At 44.5% G+C, this 26,222-nt stretch overlaps 1 protein-coding gene across 3 annotated transcripts in view; it reads right to left on the bottom strand.

Moving 5' to 3' along the window:
- Positions 1-1,422: 1,422 nt before the first annotated feature.
- Plcl2 (phospholipase C like 2) overlaps positions 1,423-26,222 on the bottom strand; it is a 176,229-nt gene continuing 151,429 nt past the window's right edge. For 2 of the 3 annotated variants that reach the window (XM_041655454.1, XM_041655453.1), the window contains 2 exons: positions 16,577-16,686; positions 1,423-2,195 (listed from right to left, as the gene is read on the bottom strand). In XM_041655454.1, the coding sequence (XP_041511388.1) occupies positions 2,016-2,195; positions 16,577-16,686 (290 nt within the window). In that variant the 3' untranslated portion in view covers positions 1,423-2,015. The remainder of the gene's footprint in view (positions 2,196-16,576; positions 16,687-26,222) is intronic. The other variant, XM_041655456.1, reaches the window with a different exon arrangement.

The following is a 26,222-nucleotide window of genomic DNA, read 5'->3' as shown; positions in this document are numbered from 1 at the left end:
AAAGTGGGGCCTAACCCCACTGTGGCCATTCCTACTCAGATTGCAGACAGCATGGCACCCTTGGCTAGGGGTTTTATTCAGATCTGCAGTGGAAGTGTGGAATACTGGAGGCCATGAGAGTACACAGCAGGTGACAATTAGTATTCAGCAGGTTGGCCTACCAGATGAGTAACTCTCTGATGGGGAGCCTCATGTGGAAATGACCGTAGGGTCACTGACTGTAAATGACTGGTTACTTCTGTCTGTAGTTTTTCTCAAGTGCCAGCTATGGGTATTTTCCCACTGTTTGTGTGTTTATCCCATGCATATATTCTATCTATGGGCACACATAGCTGTGGATGGCCAGGAAGATGATTCCTGCTTTATCTGTAAAATTCTCATGAATAGAAATAATACTAGGATATTTTCATTACTCAGTCTGACATAGGAAAGTAATAGTATTCTCAGTCACAAAGACAGATAATTTTAGACCTCAGATCAAATTCAAAGCAAACTGGTTGCCCCTGGAGACGAATACACAAGGACAATTTCCCAGGTGTTCATTGCTGATTCAAGGTCATGACTTTGTCAGTAATGGACTTTCTGCACACACTCCCAACCTCAAGGTGGAGCCAGCTAACTGTTCGTTGTGCTAGTCCTGAATTCCAATGTCATTCCCTGTCTGGGGACCCTGACTGCAGAGCTAGTGCTTACTTTACTCATCACGCCTGCTCAGCGCGACCTCCCCAGCCTGAGGGAAACTGTGGGCTCAGTTTGGCTCTGTTTCTTATTGTTTACTCAAGAAGTGCTTTGTGACCCCGAAAATGTGATTCATACTTGTCCAGAGGCTTTGCTGCAGGGGAAGTAGGAGAGAATGTGAGGTGTGTGTGTGTGTGTGTGTGTGTGTGTGTGTGTGTGTGTGCGCGCGCACACATATACTGAAGGGGAGAAGTAGCTGAGTGTGCAGACGGAGACGTCTGAGAGACGCAGAGAGAAGTGTTATGTAGCTGTCTGTAAAGAGATGTAGCTCTGTGGACAGAGGTTTTCAGAAAGGGATTTCTTCAGTTGAGAGAAGGTTACCATCAGGAAAGTGTGTGCTTGTTCCTTTTTTCTTAGGTTACCATCAGAAAGCATGTGTTTCCTTATCTACCCTCAGATAGAAAAAGTCGAGCCCTCAAAGAAGAAATTTTCCTAAGTCCTCACTGCTCTGAAGACATGCTTTTGCTACCCAGGATGCAGTCCTGGGAGTTGGACTCCCAAGCTGCAGTAGTGGAGTGTGAGCTTACAGTTTAAATGTCAGCATCTGCCACATAACCACTGTGTCAGACTGACAGCCACCCTAATGGCCAGACCGTGACCTAGGTGACCTATTTCCAGTAGTCATCTAACAGGTAATTAGCAACTTGGAAGAGGAAATGTTTACAATGCACTAAAAGCATGTACTGCTGTTGGAGAAATATCATAAAAGATATCTTTAATGTGAACACTACATTATACAATGAAAAACATGTACAAGGTGCCATGTCCACCCAGCTGCCCACGCTGACACAGACCGTCTTCAGCCAGGCAGCCTTAGTCCACTGTGCTTCCTTGTGCTCTGCTCTCCGGCTCTGACACTCTGCTTAGTAGTTATGGCTCAGCAAGCATGCCACCAAGCCCTCCGCAGCCCCAAGAAAGGCAAGCACACACAGTAAGACAGCAGATCAGCCTTCTCACTAATAAATATAAACTTAGCAATCTGATCCGCTTCACCGGAGCCAACTGTTTTCACATAGGGATGGTCTGCTTCTTGTGGAACTAGAGCGAATACACTGTCCTTCACAGTGGAACTCAGGGCGTTCTGAATACAAACACAGCTTGTTTGGGCCAGGGATAGACTTTCTTGTTAACGAGTTTATTTGTCTTCACAAAGGGTTGCTACAGCCATTCACGGCTGCAGCAGACTGCAGTTGGGTGTTCCGGTTGTGCTCTGAAACCCCATAGTCTCCCTAGTGACTGGCCCTAGGGCTGTGGCTCTCCAGTGACAGGGAGGCCCCTTAGTCTCCATTTTCATCACTGGCTTTCTCGGGGATGACTTCCAGGCTCCGGCGTGGCTTCTGGGCCTCAGAGTTTTCAGTGCCTGGTTTGTTCAGTCCACACGAAACAGCTGCATAATGGATCTGCTTCAGATTCTCCAACGTCTCATTCTTAGCATATTTCAAAAGATCCGCTTGTCCCTAGAACAAAACATGCGATTAGACAGCATTAGACAGACATGACCACTGCTGGGCTCTGCAGCACAGACCTTCTGTGCAAACACAAGAACTTTTCAGCACCTTCTACTTAAAACATGGCCACCTCTCTAGGAGCAGACTGCTCTCTGGACTGCTTAAGTCAGCTCTTTCAGTGACTGCCAGTCTAATCTTGATTGTTCCTTTTAATGCTTGCTTTAAAACCCTGAAATAAACTGTCCTATAGATGTTCCCCTCCTGGAGGGGTGGCCCCATTCCTGGAAAGTTGACGACACTTATGTCCTTATGTCGCTATGTCATGGACAGTTACCTTTCTCACTCTGAGAACACAGATGACAGAAACAACTCAAGAGAGGAAGACTTTATTTATTTATTTATATTTATTTTGTTTGTTTGTTTGTTTTGAGACGGGGCTTCTCTGTAATTTTGGAGCCTGTCCTGGAACTCGGTTCTGTAGACCAGGATGGCCTTGAACTCACAGAAATCCACCTGTCAGCTCCTCAGTGCTGGGATTAAAGGCGTGTGCCACCACTGCCCAGCAGAAGGCTTTATTTAGACTCATAGTTTAAGGCTAGCGTCCATCATCATGGGGAGGTCATGGTGGTGCAGGAATAGGGAGCAGCTCCTCACATTGTGTCTGTAGCCAGGAAGCAGATACTGGAGGTCAGGCTGGACCATAAAACCTCAAGCCAGCCCTTTAGTGATCTTTCTCTAGCAAGGTTCCACCTCCAAAGGTCACACAGTGGTCAGAACAGTGCCACAGGCTAGGGTGTCCTACAGGGCATTCACATTCAGATTCTAACTAAAACACCGTGCAAACGCTGGGGTGGTAGAGCTGCCTGCAAAGCCCACAGGAGACCCTGGTGACACTGACTGTGGGAGCTGTCATGCTCCGGGAAGTGACGTGGGCACTGGTTCACCCAACCACACTTAGAGTCATTTCTGTGTCACCAGCCTCCTGTCACCAGGGGTAAAAAAGGATTTCTACATGAGGAATCGTGTGGCACACACCCAGACATATCTGCGTGACAATGCACACAGCTGTAGTACAATATCAGAACCAGGGCATGGCATGTGCAGTGTGCTCCTTAGCTGTTTGTTACTTTCTCTCAAGCAGTTAAGCCACACCAGCCCAGGGCTACAAAGATCTCTCCTGTGCTCCCTTATCTCCCCTACCCCTGACAACCCTGCCAGGCCTTCCAAAGTGCTGAGTGAGCTCAGAGCAGCCCTCACCGAGTCTGCAGGGGACAGGGAAGGGAAGGCCCGCTGCTCTGTGCTCTCAGCCCAGGTTAGCCCTGTATGAAGTCTGACCATCGGCCTGATACATAGTAACCAACACATGTCAGGGAGAGACTGGCACAGTCGGTCTAAAATCCGGGCCGATAGGGGTCTGTGTAGTTTGCCTACCATGTCACTTGGCTCTGGGGGCTGGGCTGCCGTGTGCACCTTGGGTATAGAGGACTACTATTCTGTCTTCATTCCCATAGCATAAGACCTCTTCCACTGTAACACCAAAAGTGTCTGTGCACTGCTAAGACACAGTTCCCGTGAGACGGCAGAGCTGCCACACTGCTCCCCGCGGTGACCAACAAGTCAACATCTACTGTCTACCACTGATAGCTTTTCCTATTTGTGTTTTTGCACTGAACAATGCACCCTTGTCTGGATAGGCCATGGTTTACTTATCCACTATCCACTCACCTACCAAAGACATCTGGGCTACTTCCACATTCTGGCAATTTTTTTTAAGTCTTTGGGCATAATTTTTCAAGTCATTTTAATAAATGCCGAGGAGTGTGATAGCTTTATCATGTTAGTAAGACATGCACAGTTTCTTACAACGCCATCACACTGTTTTCCCAGGCACCATTCTCAATCCGGCCAGTAGTGGATGAAGTCCTGCCGCTCTGCCTCTCAGCCAGCATTTGGTGCTGCCTAATAAGAATGTCTTGGCAACTCACTGTCTCAATTTTGAATTTATAATAACACAATTTTGAACACTGTTTCGTTCATCTTCTGGATACTGTTTTTGGCCACACGTCTTCAGGCTTTCTGAAAGCCAGACTGACCTGAGCCCTAATGGCCGAACTGTGAGAACGCCACCTATTTGGAAATCACTCCTTTATCTGATGGCAAGGATTTTCTTATAATTTGCGTCCTCCTTTGACACTGTCTTTCACAGAGCAGTTTTAGTTATAACGAGATCAGTGTCTATGGTGGCAAGTCTATGACTCTCACTGTCACACGCAATACTACCACAGTTGCCCGCCGTCTCCTTAGCATTAGTTCTGGCTTCCCCTTCAGACCCATAGTCCATGTGCTCCAAGTCAGTTTTCATATGTGACATTAGGTTGCTTCAGAATTAATTACTGAAAAGAGTCTTTGCCTTGTTTACTGAGGTGCCTCTGCTCAGTCAATTGTGCTCCTTGAAGTTGCCTGCAGCTCTGCTAATACCACGGTGTTTTAGTTACTATAAAATTTTAGCAGACCTCTAAATCAGGTAGTTTCAATGCCCCCACCCCAACTTCAGTAATATTACTATAGTTTTTTTTTCCCCTTAAATGCTGCATTTCTGGGCTCTTCTCAGTGTTGACATTCAGTTTGGAATCAGCTTGTTGGTATACGCAAAATAAGGGGCTGGGATTTTGGTTGGAATTGTAATTAATCTACAAGTCCAGTTGAACAGCATCAAGCGCTTGCCAACACGGAGTCACATCTATGGACGCTATGACGGCTAATTTTGGATGTGACTTGACTACATCTGGAACTCAACTCTTAGTCAGATCTTAGTCAGGAAGACCCACAATAAATCTGGACCCCAGCTTCTAGTAGCAGCCCATAGAAAAGGACACGGAAGGACTTCACTTTTTGCTGCTTGCCCTCACACTCGTTTACCTATCCTGTTGTGGAGGGGTTCCTTCACTGACAAGAAAGCTGACTTCTTTGGCATTCTATCACAGATTGAAGGCCAACATCTCTCCGGAAATCAGCTCCTGAGCCAGACTGGGACTGCTGAGACTTCCAGCCTTGGGGATCAAGCAATCACCAGGCTCCTGTCCCTGCCAGGGTCCACTGTTGGACTAGCCAGACTGATGCTGTAGCCTAACGAATCCTTTCTAGTTCACATATATCCATCCTGCATTGTTTAGTCCTTTTGGATTTTTTGGCCAGCATTTTATAGTTTATAGTTTTCCTCATGTTAGTTTAATATATTTTTTCTAAATTGATACTTAAAGATTTTACTTATGCGTGTGCTAATGTGCTTTTTAATTCAATTCCCCTTTGTTGGTGTAGAAGAAGTGGTTTTTGTATAGTAACTGCATGCTGCAACTTCGAAAAAACACCGACTTTACAGTCTGTGACAGTCAGCTTCAGCTGTCAGCTAAAAACACCGACTTTACAGTCTGTGACAGTCAGCTTCAGCTGTCAGCTAAAAACACCGACTTTACAGTCTGTGACAGTCAGCTTCAGCTGTCAGCTAAAAACACTGACTTTACAGTCTGTGACAGTCAGCTTCAGCTGTCAGCTAAAAACACTGACTTTACAGTCTGTGACAGTCAGCTTCAGCTGTCAGCTTCACACATCTGGGAACAAGAGGAAGCCACAACTGAGGAAATGTCCCCGTCAGACTGGCCGATGGGCATGTGTGGGGCATTTTCTTGACCGCTAATTGATGCAGCACGTCTTAAGCCACAGTGAGTGTCTCCACCAGAAGATCGGTCATAGGCTATGTAGGAAAGCAAGCTGAGCAAGCCAGGGAGCAGTTTCGGTTCCTGCCTCCAGCTCCTGCCCGGCTTCCCCCATGACAGGCTGTGACCTGTAACCTCAAATAAATTCTTCTTCCCCAGAGTTGCTTTTGATCATAGTGTTTAGCATATGTCTTATTTTTCTACTGCTCTGATAAAACATCAAAAATAAAAGCAATTTAGGAAGGAAAGGAGTTATTTAAATTTTTTGTTTGTTTGTTTTGGTTTTTCAAGACAGGGTTTCTCTGTAGCTTTGGTGCCTGTCCTGGAACTAGCTCTTATAGACCAGGCTGCCTTGAACTCATAGAGATTCACCTGTGCCTCCCAAGTGCTGGGATTAAAGGTGTGCACCACCACCACCCGGCTTTGTTTAGTCTTACAGTTTATAGTTTATCATCCAGGGAAGTCAGGGCAGGAACCCAGAAGCAGGAGTTGATGCAGAGGCCATGGAGGAGTGCTGCTTACTGGCTTGTTCCCAATGGCTTGCCGAGCCTGTGTTCATATAGCATCCAGGACCACTTGCCCAAGAGTAAAGCAACCCACGATGAGCTGGGCTCCCCACATCAATCACCAATCAAGAAAATGCACCAAAGGCTGTGCACAGGTCAAACTGGTGGGCATTTCTGAGCTGAGGCTCCCTATTCTGAGATGACTCTAGTCTGTGTCTAGCTGAAATCAAAACTAACCAGTGCATCTCAGCAACACAAAACAGATCAGAACACAGTTCAAGGAATTTTTACTTATTAATTCTTTCAGGTATTGTACATAAACAATCATCTCACCATTGAACAAAAACAAGTCTTTTTATTCCTTCTCTATCTGCACCCTTTATCTTACTGCACTGGCTAGAGTTTCTGATTCAGTGCTGAGAGCTGGTGCAGTAACAGTGTTGCTGAGGTTCTTACACAAAGCATTCAGTGTATGAGCTGTGAGCTGTGGGCGTCTGCAGATATCCTAGCGGTGTTGACGCGCCTCCCCCCCACTCTACTGTGAATGGACTATGGGCGGGTGCTGGGATCCATGGAATTACCTGCATCCACTGCTAGGACTGCATTTCCTTCTTCCCAATGTGCTGTTACACGAGTTAATCCGTGTGTTAATATGTTAAATATCCAACTGCGTATTTCAATACATATGACACAAGGTTTTACATTTTCCCCTACACCGTTGAGAACATCAGGTTATACTTAGGGTTTTGTCATTGGTTTGACTATCAGGGTGATAGCAGTCTTACAGAGTGAGTCTGGAAGAATAGACTTCTTAAGAAATTGGTCCATTCCCTGTATGTCACCAAGTTTGTGGACACAGAGTGCTTTACGATCTTCCCTTGATAATCTCTGAATGTCCATAGGAGATGAAATTCTTTTATTTTATCCACTAGTAATTTTTGTCATATCTTTTCCCCACTCAGCCTAGCTAGAGGTTTATTGATTTTTTATGTTTGTTTATTAAAGATTTTTGTCTTGTTAATTTTTTAAAGCTTATTTACTGTTTTCAACTCTATTGATTACTCCTTGAATATTACTTTCGTTAATGAAAATTAGTTGGTATTCAGTGAAAATGCCTAGCTGTAATACCCTCTAGGGCTTAACATGTTCCAAACTGAGCTCTGGACCCCATGTTTCTCTGCACAAGCTTCCCTTCATTAGAGCAACCCCATTCCTAAAGTCCCTGACGCAATGACCCTGGTGTTGCCACTGGCTCCTCTATCACTTCAGCCATTGCACCTGCGAGCAGTAGTCTCTGCCTGGGCTTTCAGATCAAGTTCTTCAGCTTCGTGCCGGCCTCACTCACACAGCGCGCTAAGTTACATCATCTTTCTCTGATCCCACTGTCAGCATGACCAGGTCATAACACATCTTCTCTTTCTTAGCTTACAACCCTTTAGTGAGTTTTGCTTGGAGTGAGGATCAAAGTCCTTGTTTGTGTCTCTGAGTCCTACCCCACTGCTGGCATTTTATCCCCATATCTCCTGCCTCGTTCACTTAGCCCTTTCTATTCTAGGCTACTGAAGCCAGCAGGTCCCCTCCACGTGGGCCTTCCATGTGCAGACTGAACCAGCGCCTCCTTCAGGTCACAACACTGATAAGTCCTTCCAGAACTGAACTGGCACTCCTGCCCACAGCCCTCCGGGCCCTTTCCTGAGTAGCTTTCCATACTCACAACCACCTGAGGCGCTTTTGGGCTGGGGCTTTGGGAGTGTGCGGACCCCTGAGCCTAGGGCATTAGCAGTTACTTGGTAAGGGGTCAGTGAGGACAGCTGAATGAATGCACAGCAAAGACATGCAGTTTCTTCTCTAGAGCATTCAGTTCTGTGTTTCTCTGTGCTTGTACCTGTGACAGAGGAACACTTTATTGTTAACGCACCTTGAGAATAAGAAACCAGGTTTGCTGCTCTCTGTCAGCATATAGAGACTACCACGTGAAAAAAGGAGTTTTAAAAATAAAGACCCTGAAAAGCACAGAATTCTGTGTAATAACAGGGCTTTTGGCTGCTTTTGTTACTCAAATTTAGGTGGGTCATTACAGCATCTGAAACAGATTGATCAGGTGTCAAACCACTATCCATGAGGCAGAAAACGGGCTCACAGGCAACACATCTCAGTTTGAGGGCAGCTGCACCTGGCCCTGATGCTGTCCATGTGGTTTCTGAGATGAACTACCGCATTCAGCTTCTCCACTGTGAAGACCAGAGTCTGACAGAGGCAGTACTCACTGAGGTGGTGCTCACAGCCCCATTCTGAAGCCTTTACAGAACAAGAAGTTCTAACAACACTGCTGCCCACTGACCAAGGGTGAGCAATTTTGAAGACTTCTGCAAGCTGCTTTACAGTGGTTTCAGATGAGAAACTCACACTGCGCTCAGTTTCAAAGTCTGTTTTGAATTTTGTAACTTACTCTATTTGATTTTTATCTCAAAAGAACTCTACTAAACTTAGGTCACAAAATAACCTCTAAAAGATGCCGCTCTAAGAATTCTACCAGAATTCAGTGATGCACTACACTCCTTAAGCTCCTCAACTCCAAGATCACCCTATGAAGCAAGCAGCCCTCTAACACACAGACTACGGAAAGACACAATGGACAAAGCTACAGACTGCTGCCCCTGGGAAACACAGATGCAGAAATCTTCAATAAAACACTACAACATAAAGAAGAACATCAGCCATGGCTTTATCATGCAGGGTTAGTTAAAGGTGAATAAGCCGATAAATATAATACATAATATAAATGAACTTAAAGACAAAATCACATGATTATCTAAGAACTATCTCAAAAAAAAAAATGTTTACCGTACCTAGCAATCAGGGAAATGAAAATCAAAACAACTTTTGAGATTTCATCTCACCCCAGTCAGAGTGGCAAAGTGGACAAAAAATTGCTGGTTCTCCACCCAAAAACGTTCTGGAGAAAGGAGCCCTCACTCACTCTTTATGATGCTGGGAACTGGTGCAGCCACTCTGGAAATCACTGTGGAGAATTCTCAGAAAGCTAAAACTAAAACCACCATGTGACCCATTTCTTTAGCCCTTGGTGTCTGTCTCAAGGACCTGGCATTCCACTCCACAGACAGTTGCTTAGCAATGTTCACTGTCCCCCATTTGCAATAGATAAAAAATTGAAACCACCTAAATGTCCTTCAACAGATAACCATGGAAACATGGTCCACACAGACTCTAGAGTACTATCCAGTTTTAAGGAAGAGAAGCGTGAAATGTACGAGCATGTGCACGGACCTAGAAATGATTATATTGAGTGATGTAACCATGACCTGCAAAGACAGACACCTCATGTTCTCTCCCATCTGTGTTTTTTAGCTCCCAATCTTCATATGTGATTATATAACACGGAATAAACACAGAAATCAGGACAGTACAGAGGGACCACAGGGGCCAGGAGTGGGGAGTTGAGAAGGGGACTAGCAGGACACAGGCGACATGAAGGGGAAATAGAAACATGAGGAGAATGCAGAAGGAAAGAAGAGGGAGACACAACCACACCATGGGTGTTTGATGAAGCCTCAATGAATCCTATTATAGTCTCTAAAAGCACATGTATGTGTGTATATAGACATGTATGTATTGTATGTTATTTTGGGTAAATTTAAAATAACATGACTTCTTAAGGCCTTTCCAAACATTTTTGGCATTATTTGTACTTGTCCCTCTCCCTAGGGCTTCTAGAAAAGTGTACAAAAAAATACCCTGCTTTGACCTTCTTTTTTGTTGCTTTTTCCTAATTAATTTTATGTTTATTAATTTATAAATATGCCTGCATGCCAGAAGGTATCAGATCCTATTATAGACGGTTGTGAGCCACCATGTGGTTGTTGGGAATCGAACTCAGGACCTCTGGAAGAGCAGCTGGTGCTCTTAACCGCTGAGCCATCTCTCTAGCCTCTGCTTTGACCTTCTTATCCACTAGAAACACAGAAGACTGTGGCAATCCTTATCAATACCATCAACGCCCCAGGGACAGTGCCAACTTAGGCTGAGGCCTAGACAGCACCAAAGCCCAGGAAGACAGACTTCAGCCCAGTTACAAACTCAGGCCTAGCCATGTGCTGCCCCTGCCTGGTGACTACATCTGTATGCATCTCATTTTCCTACCATCCTGCAGATCTGCATGCAAGAGGGCCATGCTTCTGTGTCCCTCAGAGATGCCACACAGTGAGTGCAGCTGCTATGCCATTTCTCATGAGAATCTTCTGCAAAGCGAACCAGACAATGGAGTCTGCAAAATCCAACATACATCTCGTGACAGCACACACAGCCAAGATAGCAGGAAGTGGTTACACATTTTATGCAGGCAGTCACGCCATGAAGTCTGTAGTAAGTATTTTATGATCACTGCTTTAGGAGATGGGAGACTCATCTACAAAGTGAGTATGCTTCAATTTGCTACATCATAGGCATTTAGAACCTTACAAGCCAAAGGCCCAAGCCCCCTTCAAAAGCTCTGAACAAACAATGGAGAGCAGCGGGTGGCAGACATCAGGGTATGTCAGGAGAACATAGATATTGTTTAGAGCATCGGATCACACGTGTAGATCATGTGCAATACAACAACGGGCACAATCAAAACGTGAAGTTAGACACCTTAAATGTGTACAACCAAAAATAAATTTTATTACTAGTAGGCTACAATCCTTGCCCAGCATGTGTAAAACCCCGAGCCCAATCTTGAGAACTGAAAAAAGGGTAGGCAAGATAATGAGATATTATACTTCAGATTGTTCCAATCTATTTGAGGCACAACACTGAGCAAATTCTAGTATCCATATGGTCTTTAAGCATTAATGGAATGTTGATGTAGACTCCCCGATAACTCCAGAAAGTGCACCACTCTGGCAGAGATGCTGATAATACAGAGTGATGAATGCAACAGATATGGGAAACCTTGAAACCTGCCTCTCAACTCTGCAATAAACTTAAACATTACAAAAGTAAAATAAATAAAAGACCTTTTAAAAAACATGGTACTATTTAATGTTTTCTTTACTCTTTTTTTTTTTTAGAAAAGATTTATTTTTATGTGTATGGGTATATGGCCTACAGGTACATCTGTGTGCTATGTATGTGCAGTGCCTGTGGAGACCAGAAGAGGGTGCCTGACCACCTGGAACTGAAATTGTAGATGTTTGTGAGTTGCTATGTAGGTACTGGGACTCAAAACCGGGTCTCCTGGAAGGGTGGTCAGTTCCGAGCCATTGCTCCGGCCTTAGTACCTTTCTTTCAGCTGCAATTGAAAGTAGCTCAGAGGGTTCTGCATCGTAATGACAGTGCTAAGTCTGAAACCACAAAGCTCAGTTATGTCAGACAAAAGAGCAAAGCCTTCTGGGAACACTAGCCACCCTTTACTGAATGACTGCCTTGTGTCAGCTGCTGTAGTCAGTGTTGTAAAGACTGCTCGTGACAGTCTCATGTGTCTGTGAAGACACTCTTCTACTCCTATCTGATAGCAAGGACGCTGAATTTGGACAAATGGGAGACTTTGGCCAAGGCAGAATCTGAAGAGCAGATTACAGTGAAATACACCTTACTTCCTTACGTGTGTGTCTTGTGTTCCTTTCAGGTAAATGTGAGCCCCACCTAAGGAAAGCTGAACCTCACTCACTGAGGCAAAGGAAACGGAATCCCCACCATCTCAATGGACTCTGTGTTGCCACTGCAGCTACACACGCTTTCTGTGACTTAAAATACAGAAGCGGAAACAGAGATTTTCAGCTCTTGTGTGCTGAATGAGCAATGCGTGACTTCAACGGTGGGACTGTGGGAGCATCCCTCACCACCCTCTCTTGGGGAAGCCAGAGGAAGGCCTCCTATTGGTCAGGCCCACTTTCCACTGAAGTCTCACTAAATCTCGCAATGGAAACAAGGTCACCCAACATCAAGTAATTCGAAGCTATAGCAAAGGCACAGGCGTCTCCAGGCCTGAGCACTGTCCAAATGTGCCCGTGTATCTCCCATCCTGTAGGTCCCACACAGGCACTCATGACTCAGGGTGAGCATGCACTGCTAGGGAAAGGTCACTGCTCTCTGGCTGCCCCTCACATCCTACAGCAGCCCTTGGAGAGGCAGTGGAGGGCGTATTCAACTCTACAGTGCAGTATCCTGGTCATACAAGGACGGCAGGTTTATCTTTCTTTGCTTTTGAGTCTTGAAACTCTTACCATCACTCTGGGCTCTTATCTAATTTTTGGTTATCCCCCAACTTACCAAAGCTCTATAAAATTTCAAATAAAAAATCAATTTAATTTAAATCAAGAAAAAAATGCCATTCTCTAGAGAACGCAATTTCCTACTTTCAGCACTTCAGATGGAGGTTCCTAGGCAGCACTGCAGAGGAGGTATCGACCACAGTGTTTTCTCATTGGCTCTGATGTGTCACAGCCAGGCAGGCTATGGCACAGTACAGACACTCAGGTGACAGACGGGGAGGAGTGGGCCGGGACCAGCTTCACACCTCTGCGGGTACCAGAAGCAGCACACAGGACCCTTCCCTCACACGGGGAATGTGGGGGGTCTCTCAGCACATTCTGTGGGACCACACAGAAGCCGAGGAATCACCGCGCACTGGTATGGTCCCTGGGATGTGCTGTGTTTAAAACAGATCAGAAAGAGCAGCCTGCCCAATGATGAACACTACTGTTCATACACGACTCAATTAGAAATTAGCTTCCAGTCAAGGACAGCTTTCCAGAAAAACTGGGAACACACGACATCACTAGTAACACAGTAACTAAACCGGGAACACACGACATCACTAGTAACACAGTAACTAAACCGGGAACACACGACATCACTAGTAACACAGTAACTAAACCGGGAACCCATGACATCACTAGACCATCATTAAGACAGTCTGCAAGGTTCTAAGGGAAGTACTGGCCTAGGATAAACAAAGAAGATCTAGATTGTGTCTATACAGACACCATCTGGTCAATTGACTTATTTTTGGCAAAAGTCGTATGTTCCTAGAGAGATTAAGTCTCTAATTGCTTTTGGAGTTTTGCTCCTATCCTTGTTTCTGAGGGCAAAGAGCGCAGGACACGGAACCAGCTGGCATTTCACATGATGGCAGCTGGGTTTGAACCAGCTTCTTTAACCCACTGAACACTCACTATACGAGCACTCTGCACCTGCCCTTAAGTGAGAGTCCAGCCATGGTCCCTATTTTCAAGGCAGGTGAGCTCCCAACAAAACAATGTCTTCTGAGTGGCTCTGGCCAACACCACATGGGTCAGGAAAAGCACACAGCTGACTTTTGTTAATCACAGAATTGTGGTGGCGGGGGGGGAGCATCTTAAGCCACTAGTTTTGTTACATAGCAGTAGGAACCTGGAACAGCCAGTGAAGGTAGCCATCTTTGGACCAGTGGATTGGTGCTTGGGAAGAGCCAATCCGAGGAGTCTGTCACTGTGGGATGCCTGGCTGGGCCAGCAAACACCATAGAGGCTCCCTTATCTGATGGAGGAAGGTCATTGGTTAAGTAATAAAGAAACTGCTTGGTCTCATAGGTTAAAACATAGGTGGGAGGAGTAAACAGAACAGAATGCTGGGAGGAAGAGGAAGTGAGCTCAGAGGCCATGTTCCCCTCTCCTGGGCAGAGGCATGAAGCTCAGACCCAGGATGGACCTAGGCTAGAATCTTTCCCGGTAAGACTGATGCTACACAGATTATTAGAGATGGGTTGATCGGGATATGAGAATTAGCCTGTAAGGGCTAGAGTTAATGGGCCAAACAGTGTTTAAAAGAATACAGTTTGTGTGTTGTTATTTCTGGTGTAAAGCTAGCTGTGCGGGAGCCGGGCGGGACCAAAAGCAGGCCCGCAGCTCCTTCAACACTTATCACATCACGGAGGGCCAATGAGAGGCCGGGCAGTAAAGCAGTAGATGGATGAGCAGGAGCGAGGAGCAGGAAGAATGCAGGGATGCACAAAGCGGAGCAGGCAGAGCATTGGCCCTGAGGGACACAGACATTTCAGGCCACCCGGGCAGGAATACAGTGTTTTGTTACCAGAGTTCCCTCAGGTCTCTCATGATCTCCCGTGTGTGCTAACACTTCTCATCCATTCTAGTCTCAGAGAAGTTTTGTTCCTGATAACCAGCTGCACCAGGGTTTTCCACCATGGAATTCTGCCACCTCCTGTGATATGGCCTCACAGGTGGTTTCCTGCTCCAATCCCCGAGTGCTGTGATCACAGACATGTAACACCACATGACATTTAACAGTTACACTGGAAACCATAAAAATACTATAAGAAAATACTAAAGAAAATTCTATCTTACACTCAACCAAACAAGGGCAGTCCAAATTTAATGATGGTCTTCTATGTTCTATGTTTGGAGCTGAGGATAAAACAACTGGAGGGAAGGAGAGAAGAGGCTGGTGACACTGGGCCAGTTCAGAGATAGGAAACTGAGTAGAGTGTAATTCAGGGCAGTCACTGAGGTTGGGATCTGAAGCCGGGGTAGAGGGCGCTCCAAGCCAATTGTAAGTGTGGGATAGATAGTAAAGGCGACGCCTTGATGGGTATGAGACAGGAAAGGGCTGATGGTGCGATTCAGCAATAGAGCTTGTCCAGCATCAACAGGTACTGTGTTCTCTCCCCAGCACCCACTGCATACACCAGACAAGATTAATGGCAAGTGCTATACTTCAGAACAGAGCAACAATGCTTAGAGATATAGCAATATTGCTTATAAATATCATGAAATTTAAATATTGTAGCAAAGAATCTGGCTGCCATCTGCCCATGTCCTGAGGCTAATTTAAAAATTAAAGGACTAATTTTTTTTGGCAGGAGAAATTTAAAGACATGTTGGGTCTATGGCATCGTTACTGCTGAAAATGCTTATGCAGGTCCTCTATGAAAAAGTACAAGTAAGACAGAAAGAAATATAAAATATAGCAAGAAAAAAAAAGAAGACTGGGAAGCTTAATATTACAGCCAAGGTTTGTGCTGGAAGAGAGGCCACAACTATCAAGGACAATTGGCCTTTCAGATTAGGCCCACTCTGAGCTGGAACAAAGGGAAGACTGTCTTCAGGGCAAGACCCACCCAGCTAAGTCTCCAACAATTCCAAGAAAGCAACTGAACAAAAGTGACTGCTAATGTGATTAAAGGCACAGGGCCCATCCCAAGCTGGCAGCCAAACTTGGCAGTGTCATCCAAATGGCGCTGGGTTTTGACGCGTACAGGATGCAAGAGTGAAGCAGAGCTGGGTCTTCTCCTCCAGTGTCAGAGCCACACAACACGGGCAGGGAACACCTTTTTAAAGGCCCTGAGAAGCCTTCGCATGAAGCTCGGAAAGGAAAGCTTGGGATGCAATGGAGATCACAAGGGGGTAGAGACGACAGAGCTGTGGGGTACCAGGAGAGCTGCATACAGGGCACGGAATCAACCCGAGTGAATTCTGAGTGAACTCCAGCAAAGCTGGAGGGGAGGAGCCATCTAAACCCCTTAAAATTAAAATTCCTGAAAGTGGACATGAAGCCATAGGACTTGGCATTCCACCTGCTAGATCTTGCAGGTATTTCCCCCTGTGTCCCCATTCCTCCCTTTTGAAAAGGTAATGTATATTCCGTGCCATTATATGTTGGATGTATATAATCTTATGTTTTATTTTACAGGGGTTATAGTAGAAATTATCTTTGAACCTCAAGGAGACTTTAAAATGTCAAGACTGTGAAAGACTATGGGGACTTCTGAAGTTATACTAAATCCATTTTATATTACGCTATGGCCATAAGCCCATGGAAATGAGAGACTGGAATGTGATGGCTGAAATGAGATATACCCTCCACAGGCACAGGCACTTCCCTTCCAGCCGGAGGCACTGTGGGGAGGTTTAGAAGGCACTGCTATGCTGAAGGACATATGTCACTGGGACTGGGTTTTGAAGTTTTACAGCCTTGTCCCACTTCAGACTGCTCTGTTTCATATTTGTGGTTGAGGATATGAGTTCCCAGGCTCCAGCTCTGGTCATACCTGCTTGCTACTGAGCATCCCTGCTTTAAGGGACTCATCCTTCTGGATGGTAAGAAAAATTAATTCTATAAGTTGCCTTTGTTGTAGTATTTTACCATAGCAACAGAAAAGTAACAAATACAGTACCTTTAAGATTGTAATATTCCAAGTAAAGCTCTCCACTGCCTTCTGTAATTTCCGTTCCTTCAGTCCCTCCTTGGTGCCTATGCTGTGCAAGTGTTCATGGAATTCCATGGCTGAGAGAAACAAAAACAAATGGAGGTTATTACTTCCCCATCCCATAGGAGGCAATGAACTGGGAACATGTATTTTCTAGGCATATCTACAACAATCCCAAGATGCACTGGAATTCCATCAATGTGTCTATTTAAGACTGTAAGGGAGGAAAGATGGGAGATTCCACACACCGAGAGATGGAGAGTATCTCTGAGGCCAGTGAATGTCCCTTGCAGGTCTACAATTGTCATTTGCACCTGCTTCTTTTAGATAGGCTGCCCACAACCAGAAAAGGAGCTAAAACTGACATAGGCATCTAGGGTCATCTCTACTGAGGACCCAACACTGGCACAGGCAATGAACAGGATGCAAAGACACACACTTCCTGTCAGGAAAGGTCAGTGTCAGTTTTGTTTAATGGTAAGACTACTGAGCTGAAGTTCACTCCATCACTTTTGTCCTTAGAGCAGGTCTTACCGAGAATGCGCGTTAAGTCTTGTCATCTGTGTGGCTCTCTCATGGACAAAGCATAATCAGGTTCAATTGCTGGCTAGCTGTTTGCTTGTGTCAGTATGTATGTGCTTTTGTTTTACAAAAAAAAATGTTTTCCAAAAATAAATCTACAAAATTTATTCAAAACTTAACCTAATTCCAAAGCTATCAAGGTATGTTCGGGTACGTCTTGCTCCCACCCACTGTCCTCCACCTCTGCCCTCCTGCTCATTTCTAGTGTACGGGACGAATCTTCCACTGTGCTTTCTCCGTGTCAACAGAAATACACAGTGCACCACAGTCCTCCCTCTCCACACGTGCTGCTCGGAGTCTCATTTCTGTCTGTGCACAGTGCAGCTCACTGCACAAATGCAGAGCTCTTGCTCACGCTTTCACAGTCACAGGGCCTGAACTGTTGGTGAGCCAGGGTGGAGCTGACCAGTGCCTACTGACAGACGCTGAGAAAGCGCATGTTTGCTAGTTACTGCATTTACAAGATATATAATTACTGTAAAGCTGGTAAGACACTGTATGGGTCTCATGCATAGGAAGCAAGCACTGTAATAATGAGATGTATCACCAGCCCTACTTTGAGTTTTATTATTTACTTATTTTTAAAGTGGTATCCATTTTCTTTACATTTATATATTTGTGTACTTGTGTGATTTGAGCATGTGTGTGCATGTGTGTATGTGTTTACATGTGCAAGCATCACATGAAAGGACAATTGGCTCAAGTAGGTTCTCTCCTTTCACTATGTAGGTCCTGAGACCAAACTCAGGTTGGCAGGCTTGGTGGCAAATTCCTTTCACCATTGAACCATCTCACTGGGCCTTCAAGTTTAATTCAGTCCTCCTACCTCAGCCTCCAGAATGGTGGGACTGCAGGTGTCTGCTGTTATACCTGCCTTTCTGTGCTGTTCCGTTTGCTTTCACTGTTGGTTGAGTGTTCCATCTTCTAATTCCCTTCCTACGTGACACCACTTCCAAACAGCTCCATACAGTGAATGACAAGGTTATTTCTTAGTGTCTGTACACATTAATCAGAAACTGATACATGGGGCTGCAGTGAGGGCAAGACCCCACCCAGCTAAGCTTAGAGGCGAGTGTGGTGGTGCACACCTTTAATCCCAGCACTAAGAAGGCAGGGGCTGGCAGATCTTTGAGTCTGAGGACAGCCTGATCTACAGATCAATTTCCAGGATAACCAAGTTTAGGCAGTGATGAAAACCACAGATAACCAAAAGCTGGTGAGTATGTAATTGAAAAGGGGGGCCATGTTCCAGTCCCCAAAAGCAGCAGAACTTGGTAGCTTTAGCCATGTGGTTCTGGATTTTGAACTAAAGAGAGAAGAAATGGGCTATGGAGTCTCCCTCTGTGTCTAAGGAAAGCCTTTGAAGACAGGCATGTGTCAGGGGTGTCCCTGAGTGGTGGCCCAGAGATGTCATTGTGTGAAGCTGTGAAGGTGAAGCCTGGATTACCTTGGAGATCCCAGAACCATGCCAAGGAGAGCTGCTAACAGGGAGTGGAAACCAGCCCAAAAGAAAGAAGTGTGTTGCAGTCAACAAAGCTGAACAGAATTGGAGATCTGAATAGCGTTCAGACATCAGACATGGAGATGCAGAGATTGGAGTTTGCCAGGCTGATTTTCAGTCTTGCTTTGGTCCAGTATTTCCTTGCTATCTCTTTCTTACATTTTGGAATGGTAATGTATATCCTGTGCTATTATATGTTGGAAGTATTGATCTGCTTTTTTATTTTTATTTTACAGTTAAGAGACTATACATATTTCAGAAGAGACATTGAACTTTATACTTTTAAATAAGTTTGAGACTGTTATAGACTATGGGGACATTTGAAGTTAGACTGAATGCATTTTTGCATTATGCTATGGCTATAAGAATTTGGAGGCCAGAGAGTGGAAACAGAGGTTTGAAAGAAAATGGCCCCAAAGGGAGTGGTACTATTAGGAGGTGTAGCCTTGTTGGAGTAGGTGTGATCTTGGTGAAGAAAGTGTATCACTATGGGGTGGACTTTGAGGTTTCCTGTGCTCAAGCTTCTCCTAATGTCACAGTCCACTTCTTGTTGCCTTTTTATCAAGATATCTGCCTGCATGCCACCATGCTCCCTGTCCCGATGATAATGAACTATAAATCATCACCTCAAGTAAGAGTTTTCCTGTATGAGAGTTGCTGTGGTCATGGCATCTCTTCTAAGTAAAAGAAACCCTAAGACACTATGCAAGCATAAAGACCCACGTGTGATCTCCAGAACTTGTGTAAAAGCCAGGTGTGATGGCACAAGCGCTTGTGAGAAACTGTGCACAAAAAAAAGTCCTGTGATGATGTGTGTTTGTGATCTTGTACGTGAGGAGTGGAGACAGGGATCCCTGGGACTAGCTGGAAAGTTAGACTTGTCTAATTGATGAGCTCCAGACCAGTAAGTCACACTGTCTCAAAAACTAGTGAACGGTGGCTAAAGAACTGGGGGTGACGTCTGTCTTCCATACACACGCACACTCATATATGTACATGTTCATAAGAACATACACACACACACACACACACACACCTTAGCAATAACTTACCAGGAATTACTCTAGCAAGTCACAGTTTTTTTTTTAAGATTGTTGTTCCACAGTAGACATAAAGGACTTGCTTAGGTTAGATGTTAAGTAACCTCCTATTTCCAAATATTTACAGCAAAGAACTAACTCAATGAAAAACACTCTATCTTATTAAGAAACTTAAAAATAGGGTTCCTTCTCCTCTCATAAAACTTTTATAATTCTGTTTAAAGAATAGGGCAAACTCTACAGTGGCTGGTAACAATCAGATAAACAAAAATGTTAAACTAAGTCATACAGCCTGTCCCAGATCTGTTTTTAAAGCCCCCATTGTTAAATCAGAGGGAAGTAAAGGGCATAGGGAGGAAGAAGTGGTGGCATGAGTCTGTAGCTGATGGACAGCCAGGGAAGTGGGTGTGGGGGGCTTTCACAGCTTGTCAGAGGAGGATGGGGACAGACCTCACTGGAGAGTCCAAGGACTCGGGAGACAATCTCAAACCTCATCACCCCCAGTGCACCTAACATGCAGACTTTCTACCTCTGGAAGATTATGGTTTAGGAATTTGGGATGGGTAGAGCCATAGGCATTTTTAGCAAGTGCTGTGAAGGGCTCTAACAAGAAGGCAGAGCAAGGTTTTCTTGGAGAAGAGCTGGAGCAGGAGAGTAGGAAGCTGGGACAGACTCGAGAGCATGTGCAGCAGGTACACACTGGAGCCAGGCTCAAGATCTAGGATTACAAGACTGTAAACTTGGTCTGAACTTCAAGAGAAGGGTGGATAGGAAGTAGGTGGGGAGGGTCAGGCAAAAATCTACATTTTTCTTTCTACTCACTGTTTACCTCACAAAGACATGAAGTTTTAAATTATCTTCAACAATGTTTTCACTTATTAAGATTCTAACATGAAACTTAAAGAGGAACAGTTACTTCAAGAAGAAAGTGGGAACATTTGCCATGTGAGTGTTTTAGAAAACTTCCCTGTTTCTGTAGATCAGTAGTCAATTATCTCTAATATTAAAACAAAAAAACCTCACCATTTTGCATAATGTGAGTAATTCCTGATTGTTGAAATGAAAACATTAAAGGTCAGCAAATAACATTTATTAATTACATACCACTGGTAAGCATGATTACATGTCATATTAAACGCTACCAAAACTTAGACATACCAACTACTCTGTAAAGATGCATGCCCAGCGGAGTGAGAACAGAAACCTGTAGTTAGGCAGTCAGCATATCTATTCATTCATAACCCAATGGCAAAGATTTTAGGTATCATATAGCCAAGATGGCAATAGCATTAAAATGATGACACAAGAATATATAACAATGACTTTGTTTGAAACCAGAGCCAAAATACGTGTATGTGTAATATCAACTAAGATTTTTATTCTAGGAGGCATGCCATATGGAAGAAAGTCCATGTGGTACAATGTAAAACTTAAGATAAATTGTAATAGTGGGTTATTTAAAATTATTTTATTCTAATAAAACAAACTAAAAGTAATCAGACAAATTTACATTTATGAAAACCTAAGTGCCTTAGTTTGGGTTTTTCTTGCTGTGAAGAGACACCATGACCGTGGCAACTCTTATAAAATAAAAACATTTCATTGGGATGGCTTACATTTTCAGAGACTTAGTCCATTATCATCATGGTTGGCATGGTGGCATACAGACATTGTGCTGTAGAAGAAGCCAAGTGTCCTATATCATGACTTGTAGGCAACAGAAAGTAAAGAGTCTCAAGTTTCACTAGGTGTGGCTTGAACTTTTATGAGACCTCAAAGTCCACCCTCACAGTGACACCCTTCCCCCAACAAGGCCACACCTCCTAGCAGTTCCACTTTCTTGGGGGACCAATTTCTTTTAAACCATCACACTAAGAAAGAACATCATGCTTTTACTTAAGAAATCATACAAAACAAGAGAACTGGTCAACCCCTCCCACATGAAGCTCTGTGAAATACGGCTATGTGCTAAGTGCCCCTCGCTCCGAGCGTGGGACACAGGCAGGGAGCAGGCAGAACAGCTCAGTGATGAGTGCTGGCAGGCTGGCCCCAGACCTCTCAGTTTATATCTCTCTGTCCAGAAACAACACTGCTACTCTGGGGGCTTCTCTTGGGTCAGCTGGTGGAAGACAGTTCCTATTCTCCTCTTCCTATTAGCTACGCTAGGAACCCAAGAGGCATGAAAGTCCCCTTTATGCTCACCAGTGACCACTGCATCTGTTTAGTGACAGCCCCTCAACTATGGCACACAGTGGTAGCACCCACACAGTGGTTCATAAGGCCTGTTTAGTAGGACAGGAAGATGAAGAACTACCCAAAGTAGCTTCTTCTGGGATAAGAAGACCAGAAACAGCTGGTGACAATCCATCAGCAGACACCTCTTGGCTGTTACCAGTGGGGAAAGATGCACATCAAAAAAAAAAAAAGTCTGTTTTGGGTGCCTGCCCCCTCATTTGCAGCATTAGGAACTGAAACATGGCACTTTCCAGCCTAAAGACTCAAGTATTTTTCTTAAGATTAGAGATAATAAAACACAGGTAGTTTGAAGATAACTGGAATTTTGTTTAACCTGAGAAAATTACTTCTATGATACTCATCTGCAAAATCTGTATTGAGAAGTTCTAAATTGTGTACGAAATAGTCTTGACGTTCTAAAGAGCACACTGTGGAGAGTAACAGAGTCTGCTGTGGCCCTGTGTGGAGGCAGGGGTAAGCATCCTGCTGTGGGGGAATCTTCACGTTCAGAAACAGAAACCAGGTCAACAATAATTGGAGAAAGGAACACAGCTCTTTTTCTCTCAGGAACAAGGTCTATCTCCTTGTGTCTGCTTAGCTTCCAAACACTCTTCCAGAACACATCTGTCATAATTTTGTACATTGTAGAGCCACACATAATTTGTCACATTATCTTGGAGTTGGTTGTTGACAAAATAATTACATTTTTCCTACTAGGCAGTGCCCCAAACACTAGTTTGGTTTAAACTACACGGCAGACTCTACTGAAAGCACAAGGTAGTCGTGTTTTCTTTAAAGGAAAATGACCCCATGGAGCACCTGCTAAGGAGGCAGAAGAGGGCAGAGCAGGTGGTGCAGCCAGCAAAGCACTTGCTATGCAAGCAGAAGGACTCTGTTTGGTCCCTAGAATCCATGTAGAAGGGTCAGGTGTGATGGCCCTTGTTTGTAATCCCAGTGCTGGCAGGGGAGGGGTTGACAGAGACTGGGGGATCCTGGGCCATGCTAGCAAGCCAACCTGATCTACTTCATAAGCCCAGGCAATAAAGAGTACCTGTCCTATTTTTTATTTAAAGTGGTGTCAGAGGAACAATACCTGAATTAGTCTTCTGTCTTGCACACAGACACACAGAGAGTCAGAGGCAGACACGGAGAGACAGGGAGAGACAAAGAGACCAGGGTTTTCAGCATACTGCCACCATATAAAGTCAGAGGCTACAGTTAATTCTGAGTGTGTATGAGGACATGGTCCCGTGGAAGGCTGACACACAATACATTACTGTATGTATGAGGACATGGTCCTATGGAAGGCTGACACACAATGCATTACTGTGTGTATGAGGACATGGTCCCGTGGAAGGCTGACACACAATACATTACTGTGTGTATGAGGACATGGTCCCGTGGAAGGCTGACACACAATGCATTACTGTGTGTATGAGGACATGGTCCCGTGGAAGGCTGACACACAATACATTACTGTATGTATGAGGACATGGTCCCGTGGAAGGCTGACACACAATGCATTACTGTGTGTATGAGGACATGGTCCCGTGGAAGGCTGACATGATGTATTACTGTGTGTATGAGGACATGGTCCCGTGGAAGGCTGACACACAATACATTACTGTGTGTATGAAGACATGGTCCCGTGGAAGGCTGACACACAATGCATTACTGTATGTATGAGGACATGGTCCCGTGGAAGGCTGACACACAATACATTACTGTGTGTATGAGGACATGATCCTGTGGAAGGCTGACACGATACAATGTGCTATGCTGTTCAACAGTCAGCTTGTTTAAAGGCATCCAAATTTGCAGGCTGAGAACACATTACACAACCGCAGAGAGATACACAGATCTATACTTAGAGGAGACTAAGTGCAGAAGTCAGCAAATGGTCAGGGTCTCACACAGAGAACCTGCTGGACCTGGGATATCTGTCCTTTAAAAAATTATTTTTTAAATTGTGTGTGTTTGGGCGGGGGAGTGGTTATGTACATCTAAGCGCAGGTGTCTGAAGAGCCAAGACACCGGGTTCTCCTGGAGGGAGTTACAGAAGTACTTGGGAAACGAATTTAAGACCTCTGGAAGAACAGCACCAGCTCTTTAACCATGGAGCCACGTCTCCAGTGTGGGAGGGGAGGACTGTTTTTAAGTCCTGGCTGTTCTATGCCCCTAAATCCTACAATTAGACTCCTTTGGTCCCATAGCCTGTTCTTGGGAAAGAACAGTATTCCATTTTACTTCTGGTGCACTACCTAAACAAACCCTGCCAAATGGTTCTCAGTCTAATAAAGAGAACTAAGGAAAGGGCGAATGGAAAACCCCTAGTCAGGTGATGGCTAAGAGTTTAATTCTGATCTTCAAGGGATGGAAACCGTAGGCCACACGAGAAAGAACCACGTTAGGGCTATCAGTCTGTTCTGGAGACTGCACAAGGTATTTAAACTTTTAGCTTCTAGCTGGAGAGTCATATAAAAGTATGTCCACTAGACTTCTACATAAACATTGTAGCTCTCCACAACTGGTGGCCTCTGGCAGACATGGGGGTGGGGAAGGACTCAGTTTTCTTTAAGGGGCTGGCCACTGTGAGTTTGGCCACGCCTCAGTGAGTATATGGGCAATACAAATTGGTATATTTCCTTCCTTACTTCCTTTTTCTTCTTTTTTGGGGGGAGGGGAAGAGTCACCAGGGTCAGGAAGTGGACCTGGAAGGACTGGGAAGTGTGATCAGGGTACATACATTATCTGAAATTCCCAAATAATCTATAAACACACTATATGGGAAAAGAAGTGTTTTTCTTCAAGTGTGTAGGGTATATGGGCGTGTTCACGTGGATGTGTGTACATGTGTGTGCATGTGCACCTCTGTGTTTGAAACTGTGTCTAATTGTATGGGAGTATACGAAAGAGAAATTTCAATTTCTATTGTTTTATACTTCTCATCACAGATAACACTAAATAAAACCCAATTTATTTAGGTACACAACACACTACACACACACACACACACACACACATGTGCATATATACTCAATACAGTCACAAGGCAGCAGCTCTTGCTGTGAAAGCAGATGCGGCCAAGCCAGAAGAAGGTATCATCTCCTCATCCCACTAAAACTAGAGCCATTTTTCATAATCAAATACAAAGCAGGTGACCTTTTAAATACAGTGGTTAGTCTCTTTTATAAATTCAAAACACAGGAGATTAAATACAGTATACAACATGTGGCCAAACACTCATGAGATAAACTGATCTTAAAATGATGTACTTGAAGATTAGATTTATTTTGCCTCTGAAACTATTGAAGTTACTGAATTAAGTATAGTAAGTTTTTGCTTCCATGGATTCTGTATCTGCGGGTTCAGTGAATTGCTGACAGAAATGCTGTAGCCATACTAACAATTATTTCTCAGCTCAAATTTGCTGTCTGTTCTAAAAAGTTCTCTCATCAAACAAAATCGGCACAAGAGTATCTGTGTGTGTTTCAAACAGTGACAACCGAAATCAAAGAGTACACATTTCTAAATCCTGTCAAAACTTAACTAGATGGCCTAATTTCAATTTACTTCCATTTTCTAAATTAGGTAAAGTGGGCTGTTTCCTAGAAGATGTGATCTACACGGCAGGGACAGTTAGGACCTAAGTAGAGGTCAACTCACCAACAGTATTAAGGGCTTCAACCCAGCGCCCCACTGCCTGTGAACAAATGTGGCTCTCTGAATATTGTCTTTAAGTGTCTACACACAGTACATTTAGACAGACAGCCTTGGTCAAGAACTCTCCCAGCTCAGGGTGAGGTCTGCTGTGGGCATGGGTGAGCACAGGGACCTCATCTCCATCCTGTGGAGATGGAAACACCTTGTTCCTTCCCAACAGCTACAGTCAGTAGTCTCCTTTTCTTGGCCATCCTCCCAAAACAATCTTGGCACTAACAAAAACCAAACTATTTTAAGATGGATTTTGAACTGTTAAATCTCATTCCACATGAGATAGAATAGATAAACCAGGTCTCTTAAATATAGCCCTGAAACCAGATGGATGGCAAGATCCCTGTGATGCCAAGCCTACAGCAGTGCGATTTGTGAATGAGTTCCATGCAGCTCTCTTCCTCTGCCAGCATTTCCCATCTGGGTGACTCTAGGTGAGTGAAGCTGCATAACCAATACACAGAAAGTGTCTTTCCTTTCTCCATCTATCAATTTTCAAGTTCCTCTCTAGCAGAGCTGTTACCTCTGAGGAACCCTTGCA

This window comes from Microtus oregoni, unplaced genomic scaffold, assembly GCF_018167655.1.
Source record: "Microtus oregoni isolate MIOR12 unplaced genomic scaffold, Mior012 000007F_ref0000211, whole genome shotgun sequence".
Lineage (NCBI taxonomy): Eukaryota > Metazoa > Chordata > Mammalia > Rodentia > Cricetidae > Microtus > Microtus oregoni.
The sequence above is the reverse complement of the archived record's forward strand: the minus strand, read 5'-3'. Positions and strand labels throughout refer to the sequence as shown.